The 15702-nt window shown below is 43.1% G+C and overlaps 1 protein-coding gene across 1 annotated transcript in view; it reads left to right on the forward strand.

The window, feature by feature from the left end:
• Positions 1-15702, forward strand: part of LOC147017967 (glutamate receptor ionotropic, delta-1-like) — a 639638-nt gene that overhangs the window by 409329 nt on the left and 214607 nt on the right. Inside the window, exon 7 of the mRNA XM_085897103.1 lies at positions 9682-9855. Coding sequence (XP_085753229.1) covers positions 9682-9855 — 174 coding nt within the window. The remainder of the gene's footprint in view (positions 1-9681; positions 9856-15702) is intronic.

The following is a 15702-nucleotide window of genomic DNA, read 5'->3' on the forward strand; positions in this document are numbered from 1 at the left end:
CTTGCAGAGGGGATCCTTGGTAATGCACAGCTGATAAAATATGTCAACTCTTGCATTTCTTTGAGATGATAAAACAATTTGAATTCTGGGGAATTCGGCCACCTCCTCCCCACCTCCCCCCTTTCCCTTCCGCACACCCCTTGGCTCTGAAAGCCTGATACAAAACAAATTGTACTCCCAATGGTGCCCCTTCATACTTCATTCATTAAAGTAATGTTGAATTGGTTGAATATAAGGATCATTATTTTAATGACTGAAAGTCCCTTTGTGTTTTTATACCCTGCATCATTACTCCTGACTCCTGTGATTTATTTTTATGTGCCAATTTATTTTGAGAGAAAGATACAAATGCTAAACATGACCAGCACTTCCCATTCACATTGACACGTTCCCAACCACCCAACTTCAATATAGTGATTGTACCTTTCGGTGGAATAATTCAGACACTTTTCACAAAACTTTGGTGACATTTTGCTCTTGCAAGAAGCATAATGAGGTTGTATTTAATATTTTGGACAGCCTCTCTATCTTAAAACTATTCAGGGCCACCACTACAAGATCAAGCACTGTTTGCCAAGGTGGGTCTTTGTGAAGTCTCCAAATGATAAATAATTTAAGTGATCAAACTCAATTGATGGACGATTGACTGCTGACAAGTTGTGCAGCAGGATGGTGGAACAGCATTGCGCTTGCCATTTAGTGGGGCAGATAACAACAATTTTTGAGAGGAATCGTGCAAATGATGATACAAGCATCAAATTTGGCACATTTGTTCTCCAGGGGATTCTAATCAAATCGGCCTGATTGGCCATTTGAAAATCCAAATTTTGAAAAATAACAAAAATAAAAAAACTTCTAAAAAGTCAAGATCACGAATAAATGTTGGATGCTGGCTGAGATTGGTGAATGTTTCAGAAACATCATCAAAGACGTTCCAAGTCTGCCATGCAGTTTTCTTCCCTTTACCACGGAAGGCAGACACGACGTCACATCCAGTGAACACATGGAAGTATGGGATCCCTCAAGCTTTCTCAGGCCCTATTGCAGAAACTACCTCATGGACTGGAATCCATCGCGCCTTGGCTCCTTCGCCAAAGGCAATCCACATGTTCTCAAGATCGAGTTCCTGTAAGGATGGCAGTACAGATATTGCTATGACAAGTACGTCCGTGTCATTAGCCTTAATGATAATGGACTTGCTACCATCCATCGTTGCATCCCTGGCGTGTACAAATATTCAAGTGTCAGCTTCTTCATGACAACATGGAGACACAGCATCCAGTGACTTCCTTATGTTGCTAATGGCATCTTCTCCTTTTGTGACAATGACTGTGCTTGTCGTCTGAGCTTCACATATCTTTTCTGCAAGGAAGTGAAACAGCTCAGTCTTGTTGCTGTCATCTCGAAGAAAGCTTCTCCAGTTACTTGGGGTCTTACTGGTTCCTGTCACTCTTCTTCTGATTCCTTGCCCACTTTTCGACCTTGTCTCGGACTTCGGACTTGACTTCTTGTACACATAAAACACTACGTCCACCCTCTCGTACCTGGCACCATAGGATTCCACCATTGGGATGATGTCTTTTTTTTGCAGAGTCATCAAATATCTTTGAAGTGCTTAGAGGTAGGGCATTGATAAGTGCTGGGCCATCAATGATGACTGCATCTCCCCTTGGTTCTCTGTCACTTGATGTTCACTTGCGCTTCAAGAATTTCAGCCAGCTGTGACTTCAAATTTTTTTGAAGTTTTTTTTTCTTCAAATTTTTCAAAATTTGGATTTTCGAATGGCCAATCGGGCAGATTTGATCAGAAAGCCCTGCAGAACAGAAATGCCAAATTTGATGCTTGTATCATAATTTGCACGATTTTTCTACTATCTACTACACTAATTGAGCTGTCTCTCTCTTAGAATTGATTTGTGGCCTGATTTTTACTGGCAGTATGGTTATATGCAGGTAGTACATGTGCATCACAAAGTGTGCCACCCTTAAACAGATGTTTAGCTGTGTGTGTTGTCTTTTACCATTAGTTAGTTGACATAAAATATCCCAATGTATCTTTCCTGAAGAATGGGTGAGTTATTGATGTAAACCTGGCCAAATTACAAATTTCTGTCATTTTCATATGAACGTCATGCCTAGCCAGCCAGTTCTTGAAAGGTAGGCCATAACGTTTCCCTGGTCGATCACACTTGGTGAGAATATAATTAAGCCTTCCCCTGTAGGATAGGGGGAGGCTTATACGCATGGTTGGGTTTGTTTGTACAATTAGTACCTCCAGTCTGTAATGGTACCTCATAGTTTCTTAGATCCCATGGAGTACTAAATCACCATTTAGGTTTTCTTTTTTATTCCTTTTTTTGTCTGCCAATGTTCCGGGACATATGTATCTCTTAGCCGGCTAACACTTTCGGAATGAAATTTTGCACCAATAATAGGAATAAAATGTATGCGGGGTTGAGTCTTTTTTTTCACCTTGACCTAATTTTCAAGGACATGACCAAATTATCGACATTTTAACATTTTTCACCAAACCCGACTCAGCTTTTTCCGATCAGAACAAAGCTGGCCTCTATCGATAGCCTCCAGTGAGGTGCATTTACACCAAATTTACATCTATTTTTTATTTTAATTTGTATTCATAATCGAGGCTTGTGAAAGAGCTAATTTATACTGAATGGATGAGGACATAACCGACAAAAACGGGATGCAAAACATGCAAAAGGAACGGCAGAGACATGCAAAAGGAGCATGAGAGAGAGGGGGAAGGGAGACCAACAGCAGAGTTGAAGGCCAAGATCGAGGGAGATTTGGACAAGCAATAGGTATGGGAAGGAATGGGGGAACAAAAGGATGCATGAGTGGACTGGATGGATATGGAGCAGACAAGAAACTCCAAGAAGGGATAACTGGAAATTTGGAAGGAGGAAGGATTTGGGTGAGGTTAATGAGGGCAGAAAAGATCATGGTTTTGGATTGGTGACAATCTAAGATGGTGGTTCTGTTATTGTGTATAGTAGCTTGGCCGCCAGGTGGCTATCATTTCTTGGAAGTGTGGCTGTGCAGTTGAGGTTGTGCCCCTCTACCAGTACACTGGTACTCATTTTGCCAACCATAGAAGAATGGCAGGCTGAGTCAACCCCACCTGGTGTTAATTCAGCAGCCAACAGGGCTGAAACTCAGGATCCAAAGGTCCTTAGCCAGCCACCCAAACCGTTAATCCAACACCAGGCAGTAAGATGGTGGTAAACAGCTGTTTTGAAGATCTGAAAGGAAGACTGACATTGAACAAGATGTGTAAGTTGATTCTACATGTGGGGAAAAAAAGGAATGAATGAGTGGAAGTGAGCAGTGATCCTGGATTTAGGTGGTTCCCTTTTTGGTAAAACCCCTTCTGATTTTGGTGGTTCCCTTTACCAGAATGGGATTGATGGTAGATCATTTGAGCCCTGCAGAAACCTGGGGGTACAGAGCATGGAAATAGCAGAGGGTGCAAGACCAGAAAGAAGGCGGGAGAAGACAGAGAGACCATCGACCTGTCTGTGATGGTGAAGTGATAAGCAAATAGACTCAGCTTCATCACAAGAGATTCCAATAATCTGAAAGGCCTTGGTTTCCACAGCATCAAGCTCAGCAAGATGTAAAGCAGGTGAGTCAGCCAAGAGGGGAGAGTCGTACTCCATAAAGCTACGGATGAATGCCTTGTAGGTGGATAGGAGTTCAGGTGTTCTAAGGAAGGACTTTGTACGACAGAAGATGCCCAGTCGGCAGCTGGCTTTGTAGGCCAACTTTGAAATGTGGTTTGCCCTCCGGGTGAAAGTTCAAGGTCGAATGGTGGTCTGAAAAAAAAGAAGTGTTTTTGTCATTGCTCAATTTTGTAGCTCAATGCAGAATCTAAAACTGTTTGGCCTTCCAAGCTCCTTGCTGAAGTTGTGCACTTGATATTTGATTGGTGTCATTGACCTAGTTTTTTTGGATTGTGACCTAATTCACTAAAAACACCTTTTTGATAAGTGAAATAATTTTTCGACGATTTTCATGATGTTGATTTTTATGGATAGATTTTAAAGGGAGACACATTTTCTTAATTTACACACTCTCGCTTAAGGTCAAGGCCATGTGGTGGTCCGAAAGGGATATGGCCATCATTGGATCATAGGTTTATGGTCGCAGATATCTGGTTGTACATGTTAAATGACTCGCAGTCCTCATGACCACTGAAAAGTACAGACACATTGCGATCCTTCATGCAATTTTAATAATAATAATATAATTTCCATCCACATTCGGTGGAGGAAGTAATTAATCAAGGCGGTGGTCCGTTACCGATATATCGCCCGGGTTAACTTTTTTGTCTGATTGAAAAAAAACAATTTTCTTTTAGGTTTGCATTAATTTGAAGCAACTTTTAATTAATTATTTTTTTCCCCGACAAGGAGCATTTCCATGTTTCAGGGTGAGACAGATAGTCAGACAGTTAGACAAACAGCATTAGCCTTATATAAACGTATGTATGTGTGTGTATGTATATATATATATATATATATATATATATATATATATATATATATATATATATATATATATATATATATATATATATATATATATATATACATATATTGTGTTTTTGGAAACCGCATGCCTCTAAGGCAATGGCATCAACATACAGTGATCCCCAGACAGTTATTTCAGTAGTATACGTGCAGTAGACCTACCCCTCGTGTCTAATGGCTTATCGGGATGAGGTGCGTTGCGTGGGTCTTATAGCTAGGTCTAATTATATCTCCATTTTCCTTTCAATCTCTAGCTTCATTCCAACTCTTTCCTCTTTTTCATGAAATAAATCCAAGCAGGCACCGCACCCAGGTGGCCATCTGTGAAAACCACAGCACCAACACCCACCACCAGAATGCACGGGAAGCATGCAGCACGATGAAAAACCCTCCACCTACACTGTACAGGACGCACGTGGCATGCCCTTTCATGCGATTCTGCATCTAATACTTATATCTATATTGGTTTCAACCCTGATTTATATCCAATCCTTTCCTTCAATCCATGACATAGATCGGGGCCGGCACTGCGCTCAGGCGGCCGCCTCTGAGGATCACCACTGTGATAAATAACCAGATGCATGATAAAAGACACGCACGCAGCCCTGTGATAAATAACCACATGCACGATAACAGACACGCACGCAGCCCTGTGATAAATAACCACATGCACGATAACAGACACGCACGCAGCCCTGTGATAAATAACCACATGCACGATAACAGACACGCACGCAGCCCTGTGATAAATAACCACATGCATGATAACAGACACGCACGTAGCCCTGTGATAAATAACCACATGCACGATAACAGATACGCACGCAGCCCTGTGATAAATAACCAGATGCACGATAACAGACATGTGAGCAGCCCCGTGATAATTCCCATCGCACTGCATGGGATGCGCATGGCGCACATCTTTATTCAGGTCTGTGCGTTGATTTACAACGGTGTCTTACCATCGACCTTCGCTCACCACCTCGGCCACCAATATCTTCCTGCACCTCTGCCTCCATGCAATGGCCATCAAGCAGAGGCACAAATGCACGGTCCAGATCGCCCGGGCCGCGTGGCATACGGACAGAACAAGCACATTGACCAGTGCCAACCGAAGGTCGCTGGGGGTGCCTGAATGGGCATGCAGGACCGACGCGACCCTCGGCCAGTCGCCGGACTGCGGCCCAGGAGTTCAGTGCAAGGCGATTCATGTCACAGAGTTCCTTGCAAGACAATTCCACAGCTCTGCCATATCTCGCCGGATGTACAAATGAGACCACTTCAGGCCATAGGGGCCAGGCAGCTCATGGCTATATATATATTGTTGTGTTGTGGTTATATAATTATATTATTAATTAATATATATTGGTTTACGAGGAGATATATATATATATATATATATATATATATATATATATATATATATATATATATATATATATATATATATATATATATATATATATATATATATTGTTGTGGGCCGGGTATCGGCTGTGAGCACGACAGCTGGACAGAGAAGTAGAGTCGGCTCCACCAAACACCTAGAATTCAGATCGTCACCCTCGGATAACTCCGAAGGTACGGGTCCCTTACAGGACCATGAATCGTCAATAAAACAACTGCGTGGGCACAGGGTTATTTGCCAAACTTCAAAATACCTAGAGGCCCACGTGGCGAGCTACCGAGTATTCACACCCTCAACGGAGCTTTAATGGGACGAGCTGTAACCATGCTCGACCCGTGCGTAACCCAAGTGGATGGTTACCGAGGTCCCGTTGGTCCAAATGCACACAACTATGGCAACAACGGCCTTTTTAATTCCCCAACACGCACCGTGCAAAGCCAATGAAGGAAAGGATGAGGAGTTGAAACATTCAACAAATGGATATTTATTTACAATAGTGTGGGAGGGGGACACATAAAGGGCAGAGTAAAACCGACTATAAAGGATGCAAATAATGTACAAGGCACTTAACAGTTTTACTTAAAGACGGGCCCACAGGACACACACATGCACACACAAATACCCAGAAAGAGAGATGGACCTCAAGGTTTTTATTATTCCTTCAGCTCGGAGGGAAGTCGAGCTGAGGGATGAGAATGTGGCTGGCTACCTGGCCGCGAGCGTGCGCTGGATGTCCACAACTTTCTGGAGCTCCAGTCTCCTGAAGACATACCAGGGCAGCCAGACGCGGAACAGGGCAGCCAGACGCAGACCAGTGCCAGCAACGAAATGAGGCCAGACCAGCGTCGAGCAGACCAGACCAGCGCCAGCGAGATGCGACCAGATCAGCGTCAAGCAGACCAGAGAACCAAAAGCCAGCGCTCGAGCAGACAGAGACCCAAAACCAGCGCTCGAGCAGACAGAGAACCAAACCAGCGCTCGAGCAGACAGAGCGAAATTATTTGTCCTCCGTTCCTTCATCGTCTTCTCGGGCGCGGTTTGCTCATGCATGGCCTGCCCTCATTGGACAGACCGCGTGTCATGGCTGCGCCTTCTTGCAAAGGACCGCCCCGGCTCTGATCTTCTCGTCGCCCATTGGCCGACAGGGGTGCCAAGTCCACTGATTGGACCGGGGGGGGGGGCGTGATGGCCATCGCGGCCGACCGCCCCTCAAACAAGGAGAGGAATATGGTCCTGCATGGGCTACGCCTATTGGCCGACCGTCGGCAACCTTGCTCACATCTCCCTGATTGGGCAAGAGAGACATCAGGTCCTCGCGAACTCCGCCCACGTACGTCCTGACACGCAGGCGTGCAATGGTGCCGGTGGAGGATGGTGGAAGGAAGCGAAGGCAGATGTCGTTGTAGTTATTGTTGATGTAAAAATAAAAGAAAACCCTGACTATCAAAAGAACTCCGCAGCACATGAACATCCAATTCCCACTAGACTAGGGACGGGACCCTAACTAGAAACATACACTTACCGATATAATTGAGCTATAGGGGACAGCTGTCTGTCTGTGTGCACAAGACTTCCAAATTCATAACAATATATATATATATATATATATATATATATATATATATATATATATATATATATATATATATATATATATATATATTGTTTGTCTTTCGGCAGCTCCCGTTAGGGGTCGCCACAGCGGATCATCCGTTATGATCCGCATACTGATTTGGCACAGGTTTTACGCCGGATGCCCTTCCTGACGCAACCCTGGTCGCCTCTTACGACACAGGGATAAGGATTGGGTTTTGCCATGATTCCGGGCTGCCCTACACCCTCTCATAGCACGGCCCAGCGCAGAGCATCCGTCCTCAAGCAATCCTCCAACCCAAGCCTCCGAGTAGCCAGATTACAGGCGCACGCCACTACGCCCGGTTATATATATATATATATATATATATATATATATATATATATATATATATATATATATATATATATATATATATATATATATATATATATATATATATATATATATATATATATATATATATATATATATATCTTCCCTATTATAATACCAAGCTTGCAAACTAAAAACTCGGCTCGCCGTCACACGATCCCTCTGAAATTGCTGTGGCACTTAGCGGACATGCCGACAATGTTTGGGAAGTCTTGGCGTTCCATATAATAGTACCACTTGCATTTTGCACAATGCGTATTTTTGTCATTCCCCGTGTACGGTCTGTCGTCTGCTACCAGCTATGTTGTACTGCTATCCCGTGCATGCGCACGGGTATCGCTCGTATATATATATATATATATATATATATATATATATATATATATATATATATATATATATATATATATATATATATATATATATATATATATATATATACATATATATATATATATATATATATATATATATATATATTACAATAGTATGACATTATTACTCACCTCACGCCCTTAAGCTGAGCACTTGCATGTTGTGATGTTTCCCTCTGTGTGTTTGTCATCAGAATAGCTGGTTAACGAGGAGAGCTACAATCATCATGTTGGGCACAGAGCTTCATATTTTGAATGAACGGATTTAACTTTAGGCTTACAAGGAAGAATACAAAATTACATTAAGTGCAATATTTAGTCACACTCCGGCAATGTAACAGTATAGCTTCATTAGTTCCCTTTGGGGCAGTATTGCATAAAGAGAAGTCAAGAGCATAAGTCTGTATCTCCATTGAGTGTGTTCTTGTTTGTACTAGTATAACTATTGCAACAGGAACTGCACTCGGTGGAGTGCATTCCTCCGTGATGTTGAATAATTTACTTTTTGTATCCCATTGTTAGGCCAAATCTGCATCTGGACCTTAACCAAAATCCAATCAGCTTGTTCTTGTCACATATCCAACTCCTCCTCCGTTTTGTCATAACCCGTCCACAACGTTTTGGGATATCGTGCTATACTGTATGTCATTTTTGGCTGTATCTCTCACTGGTGGATCATCAATTATAAAATTGTAGTCGTCAGATCTTCACAAAAATCTAATCAATTAGTCATTGTTGCACACCCAACCTAGCCACCGAGTTTCATCCAAATCCGTTCATAATTGTTTGAGATATCCAACTCATAGACAATCAAACAGAGGTGAATACATATACTCTGTCCACCTTTACTGGCGGAGGTGATAATTTTCATCTGTTACACATCACAAATTATTATTGAATTTCAGAAAAACCTAGGGATACAAGCTGCTATATTGTTTATCTATTTTGTCTGTTTAGCTTGTGCTTTATTCCCAACACAATAGGATAAGACTACAAACTTATCGGGGTGCATTAAGCAGTGTGGTGCATCATGCAGTCTGTCATTTTTTTAAAGTGGGGCATTTCACTGGCTTAGCGTTCTCGAAGGATTGAATTATCATTATTTAAAAAACAAACAAACAGAGAACTTTCTCACGGCAGTTGGCCACTGTGTCAGTACTCTGGATAAATTATAATACATTTCCATTGAAATCAACAATGGGACTACATCAGTGACAAAGCTTTGCCAAAGTGATGATGCAATCAGTATATCAAATTTCAAATTGAATTCCAGTCTTTGTTGATGACTTGTTCAATTTATATTACTTTGTTGTTAGCTTGTTAACAAAAGACATTCTGGAAATTGATGCAAACCTACATATTCATGACTCTGAGCAGGAAGTAGGTTCAACTGAGTTGCAAGAGCTGGCTCTGGCAGCAAGTGGACGCCTCACTGTGGTGCGCCAGTACTTCCCTGCGCCAGAACATCCATCTCAGCAATGCCTTCGCAATCGACATCACATCTCTCCACAGCTCTGTAACCCAGAGGACCCGACATACTCAGTCCCTAAGGTATGTGCACTCCAAAAACTCCAGCAAAACGCACCACACTGGACCAAGATATGATATGACACAACCCACATGTACTCTTCACACTTTCAACCACTTCTTTGCAATGCAATACTGCAGCTTTTCTATCACCCATACACGTTTCAGGTTCAAAAGCACACTATTGAGTCCTCAAAGAAAAAATATTCTTGAAAAAGATAAGAGAAATTACAAATAATAAACAAGGAGGTTATTAAAATTTTACCTTGCAAAGAAGTCGCCCACTGCAGACTTCAATTGAGACACCTGTTGTGCACACTTGTTCATTATACATCCGCACAGCTTGCTATGGCAGCATGCCTCATGTTTCTTCATTGCAAATCAGCAGTAGAGCTGACATTGTTGATGTGGATTATTCAAAGCACGTCAAAATCATGACATTCTGGAAGGAATCTGGACATTTTGTGCGAATGTCTGACAGGTTTCCTTTTGCAATGAGGCACATGCATGGACAACAGCAACAAAAAAAATCCATAAAACATCGGAAGAATTTTAGAGCAGAGCGATTCAGAAAGGGATAGATCTACACTATGTGGTTGAAAAAGAAATCCATGCTAAAGACCATGGCAACCATCTTTACCTTGCACTTCAATGGTGAAAGTTATTTTTTTTTTTGGCCATGTGATGTGCAACATTACCATCTCTGCTTTCTCTGAAGGGCTAAATTTCCAAGAAGGAAAGTCGTCGCTCCATAGGCCGCGTTTTCAATTTTCTGGGCACAGCAGTGAAAATGCTTTACTGGAGTGCTGCTGGATAAAGATTACATTGGTAATGTCAGAGCTCTCACTTTATGACCTTGCAAGGAAAGAAATTGCAACCCCACTCGTGGACGATTTTCTAGTATAGGGCTTTTAACCATGATGGAGTGCAAGCCATTTGTCTTTGCATCCAGTACGCAACTGGCATTGGCTCTCAGCCATGTATTGGAGGAAAATTTCCTTCTCACGAAGTGGCATTTTTTATTCGGCCACAAACGTGGTCATTCCAAACGGTCAATACCGTACTTCATATATTCTCTACTCAGGTGAATAAAAAAAAATCAGGAAACTGTATAGTTTGTGGAATTATTATGTTTCTGCATTGTAATAAGGTGGTAAAGTATTGCTAGATGTACCGCAATAGTTTGCTGTGGGAAATATAGCGTGTAATAGGAAGATGCTATGTTTAGTTTGCTGTGGTATGTTTCTACAGTTCTACCAGAGGAAAGGCCTCGTGAGTCGGTGTGAATGCATGGCATTTAATGGAGAATGTTTGTGGCCAACTTGCATGGAACAATGCTGAACAGGCCATATTGTACAGTTCATTCAGCCAGATTAAATCCTATTATACTCTTTGGTCTTTTGGGGGGTCTGGGTGTTTTGGGAGGTCCTGAAGAGTTGTGGAGTGCCTTCAAGACCACCGGCCTTAATGTTGCCGGATGATGTCTTGGAACTCAACATAGGGCGAAGAAGAATTTTGTCTCTCAAGGGACACTGGATACCATTGACCAGAGCCGCAGGGCCAGGCTGAATGGCAGAGCTGAACTGTTCAGGGAGCTGAGGCGTAAAACTGTACGTGCACTTAGGGTGGACAAGGAGGCCTATGTGTGAGGAATCTGTGAGGGGGTAGAGCATCACCTGTGGACAGGTGATTCTCGTCCTGCTTACAGGGGAATTCACGCATTGCGTTCATCCAAACCCATCCCTCGGTGTACTGCAGTAAGAGCAGAGGGTGGGAGGCTCTTGACAGAGGAATCCAAAGTGAAGGCCTGCTGGGCCGGTTACTTTGAGAGGTTGTACCAGGCTGATCCACCAGCTGTCGAGTTGGACGTCAGGGGTGTTTCAATCCCTGTTGCTGACCATCCAATCAATTGTGGTCCACCTTTGCTTGTGGAAACACAGGCTGCGGTGAACCGGTTGAAACGGGGTAAAGCTTCAGGGATCTGTGGCATCCATGCTGAACTTCTCAAGGCTGGTGGAAATGCTGCACTCGTGTCGTTGCATGCAGTTTTGTGCTCTGCATGGAACACAAGCATCATCCCAACTGACTGGAAGAGGGGCCTTGTTGTCTCTCTCTGGAAAGGGAAGGGTGATTGCCAAGACTGCAACAACTACCGAGGGGTGACGCTGCTCTCAGTGCCAGACAAGATCTTTGCTCGGATAATTATTGATAGGGTTCGCCACCATCTGCTTGAGCACCAGCATCCAGAGCAGTCAGGCTTTACACCAAAGAGGTCAACGATTGACTGTATCCTTGCTCTTCGTGTCCTCACTGAACGCAGACGAGAGTTTCGGCAGGGGCTGCTTGCAGCCTATGTTGATCTCTGTAAAGGGTTCGATTCAGTGAATCGGGATGCCCTGTGTAGGATTCTTGGTCTTCGTGGGGTGCCACCAAAACTGATCAATCTGATTTCTGAACTCTACTCTGGCACTGAGAGTGCTGTGAGATGTGGAGATACCATCTCCGACTTATTTCCAGTTGTTACTGGAGTTCGTCAGGGGTGTGCACTTCCCCCCACACATTTCAGCGCTTGTATGGACTGGATTTTGGGGAGGGTGTAAGAGAGATACAGCTGTAGTGCATTCTTTAGGAATGTCAATATCTCTGACCTTGATTTTGCATATGATTCAGTCATTTTGGCAGAGATACTGGGTATCCTTGTGGTGATCCTTGAGGCGCTGAATGAGAAGTCAGAATCACTGGGTTTATGGGGTTCCTGGGTCAAAACTAAGATCCAGGCTTTCAATGACATCTTGGATGCTGCTACCTTCTCTGTACCTGTTTGTGGTGAGGATGTTGAAGTCACTGAGAGATTCACTTACATTGTTAGTGGTATTCCTGTCTCCGCATGTTGTGAGCCAGAGGTCAGTAGACATCTGGGTCAAGCCTGGAGAATCATGGATTCATTGGATCATACACAGGTAACAAATGTGTGGTGGCAATATTCAGGTTACAAATGTGGGGTGTGGTGCTGTCGATATCTCTGCAGGAGGATGAAGGTCTGAGCCTATAAACCCTTGGTGCTTCCAGTTTTGCTCTATGGATGTGAGACATGGACTCTGACCAGGGATCTGAGAAGGAGACTTAACTCCTTTGGGACCATATCTCTTCAGAGAATCCTTGGCTCTCACTGGTCATATTTTGTCTCCAACAAGCAGTTGCTGAGAGTGACTCAGATGAGATTTGTTACCTGTATAGTCCGTGAGCCTCAGCTGCAGTTGTATGGACATGTGGCTCGTGCAAATGTCAAAAGCAGTCAATATATAAATAAAGTGGTACATGTTTGGGAGCCTCGTTGGTTTGCATTGCTGTCTGCGCTATCGCTGATGATTCGCCAATAAGCGAAGTAACCAGTCCGGTAGCTGAGAGGGTGTGTAGCATTGAGATTCTTATGTGTGTACTTTGTGTAAATGTCTTTATAGTTGTTGAGGAACTCTGGGAAGGGTTTGAAACAGCATTGTGCTTACCTTGTGAAGGTCTTCTTGGGTTGCTTCATGCAGCTTCTTCGGCTAGAGGAGTGTGGGAAGGGACAATTGTTTATATAATTCTAGCCACCTGAATTTATTTGATTCGGTGAGAGCTGATTTGTTATTCCCTCCATTTACAGGTGAGAGATTTTTCACATTTTGTTGTGTTATAGCATGAATTTAAAATTGATTACATTTACATTTTTTGTCGCCAATCTTCATAAAATATCCCATTATGACAAAGTGAAAAAATGTTTTTAGATATTTTTACAAATCAATTTAAAATGCCTTGCATCAATAATTATTCAATCCCTTCGCTATGACACTCCAAATTGAGCTCGGGTGCATCCAATTTTCTTTGATCATCGTTGAGATGTCTCTACAACTTCATTGGAGTCCACCTGTGGCCAATTCAATTGATTCGACATGACTTAGAAAGCATCCCACCTTTCTATCTGAGGTTCCACAGTTGATAATGCATATCAGAGCAGAAACCCTACGATTAACTCCAAGGAATTGTCCGTAGAACTATGAGCTATAATTATGAGGAGGCATAGATTCGGAAAAGGGTAGAAAAAAAATTGTTGAGTGTTTGAACGTTCCCAAGAGCTCCCTCATTTTGGAAAATGAAAGAACGTGGAACTAACCAAACTCTAACTAGAGCTGGCCATCCGACCAAACTGAGCAACTAGGCAAGAATGTCCTTAATCAGGGAAGTAACCAAGAACCCAATGACCACTCTGACAGAACTACAGAGTTCCTTGGCTGAGATGGGAGAATCTGCCAGAAGAACAACAGTTCTCTGCAGCACTTCACAAATCGAGACTTTTTGGGAGAGTGACCAGATGGAAGCCACTCTAGAGAAAAAGGCACATGACAGCATGCCTGGAGTTGGCGAAAAAGCATGGGAACGACTCTGAGAGCATGAAGAAAAACATTCTGTGCTCAGATGAAATGAAAATTGAACTCTTTTGCCTGAATGCAAAGGGCCACGTCTGGCGTAAACCAAGCACAGCTCATCACCCATCTAACGCGATCTCTACTGTGAAGCATGTTGGTGGCAGCATCATGCTATGTGGATGATTTTCAGCGACAGGGACTGGGAGACTTTTAAGGATAGAGGGAACAATGAAGGGAGACAAATACAGGCTCATCCTTGAAGATAACCTGCTTCAGAGTGCAAAAGACCTGAGACCTCAAACTGCGGCGGAGATTTACATTCCAGCAGGACAATGACCCCAAGCACACAGCCAAAGCAACACTGGAATGACTTCAGAACAAGAAGGTGAAAGTCCTTGAGTGGCCCAGCCAAAGCCAAGACTTGAATCCCATTGAAAATCTGTGTAATGACTTGAAGATTGCTGTTCACCAATGCTCCCTGCTCCCTGTCCCACTTGACAGAGCTTGAGCAAATCTGCAAGGAAGAATGGAGGAAATCCCCAAGTCCGGATGTGCAAAGCTGATACAGATGTACCCAAGAAGACTCGAAGCTGTAATCGCTGCCAAAGGCGCTTCTTCAAAGTATTGACTGAGGGGGCTGAATACTTATGTAAATTAGATATTTCTGTATTTCATGTTCAATAGATTTGTAAAAATTTCTGAAAACATGTTTTCACTTTGTCATTATGAGGTATTTTGTACAGATCAGTGACCAAAAATTTATATTTAATTCATTTTAAATTCAGGCTGAAACACAACAAAATCTGAAAAGTCAAGGGGTGTGAATGCTTTCTCACAGCAATGTATCTTGAACATTTGCTGAAGAAAATTTACTGTGACTGGTATTCAGCTTGGCAGCTCACTTTACTTACCATGATATTTTGGCTCATACTTTTCCACTTCCCAGAATATGATCGTAGAACTTTAAAAAGTAAGATTCCTCAGGCCGAAGTCACATTTGCTCTACAGTGAGGATATGGCGGCCATACGCCCTCTGAATTGACAGAAACGTGCGGCGGCCGCAGAGTTTCTGCGGTGGCCTCAGGGTGGCCCTACGCCGTTTGGCTATCTTTTACAGGTCGTAGGGGTCGCCGTGGAATTATAACGCGGAGTTATAACTCGTTTCATTTCTACGTTCGCCGTAGCAATTCGACAAGCCGAAAAAAAAAAAAACTGGTAAAAAAAAATTAAACAGTTAACCCATTCGTTACCGTCCGTCTGGCCTCACGTTCACCTTAGGGCCCCCCTGCGGTCGCCTTGCGGGCACCTTGAGGCTACCTTGCGTCTGCCTTGAAAATTATATGGCCGCCGCAGGGGCCCCTTAAGGTCACCGTGCGACATCAAATCAAAGACCGTACGGCAACCCCACGTTTTCGGTCTCCACAATTTCTAAATACGCCGTGCGGCTCTCCGAAAAATAAAAACA

This window comes from Eptatretus burgeri, chromosome 10 (genome assembly GCF_056783735.1).
Source record: "Eptatretus burgeri isolate ZD-2024b chromosome 10, Ebu_testis_v1, whole genome shotgun sequence".
NCBI classification, from domain to species: Eukaryota; Metazoa; Chordata; class Myxini; order Myxiniformes; family Myxinidae; genus Eptatretus; species Eptatretus burgeri.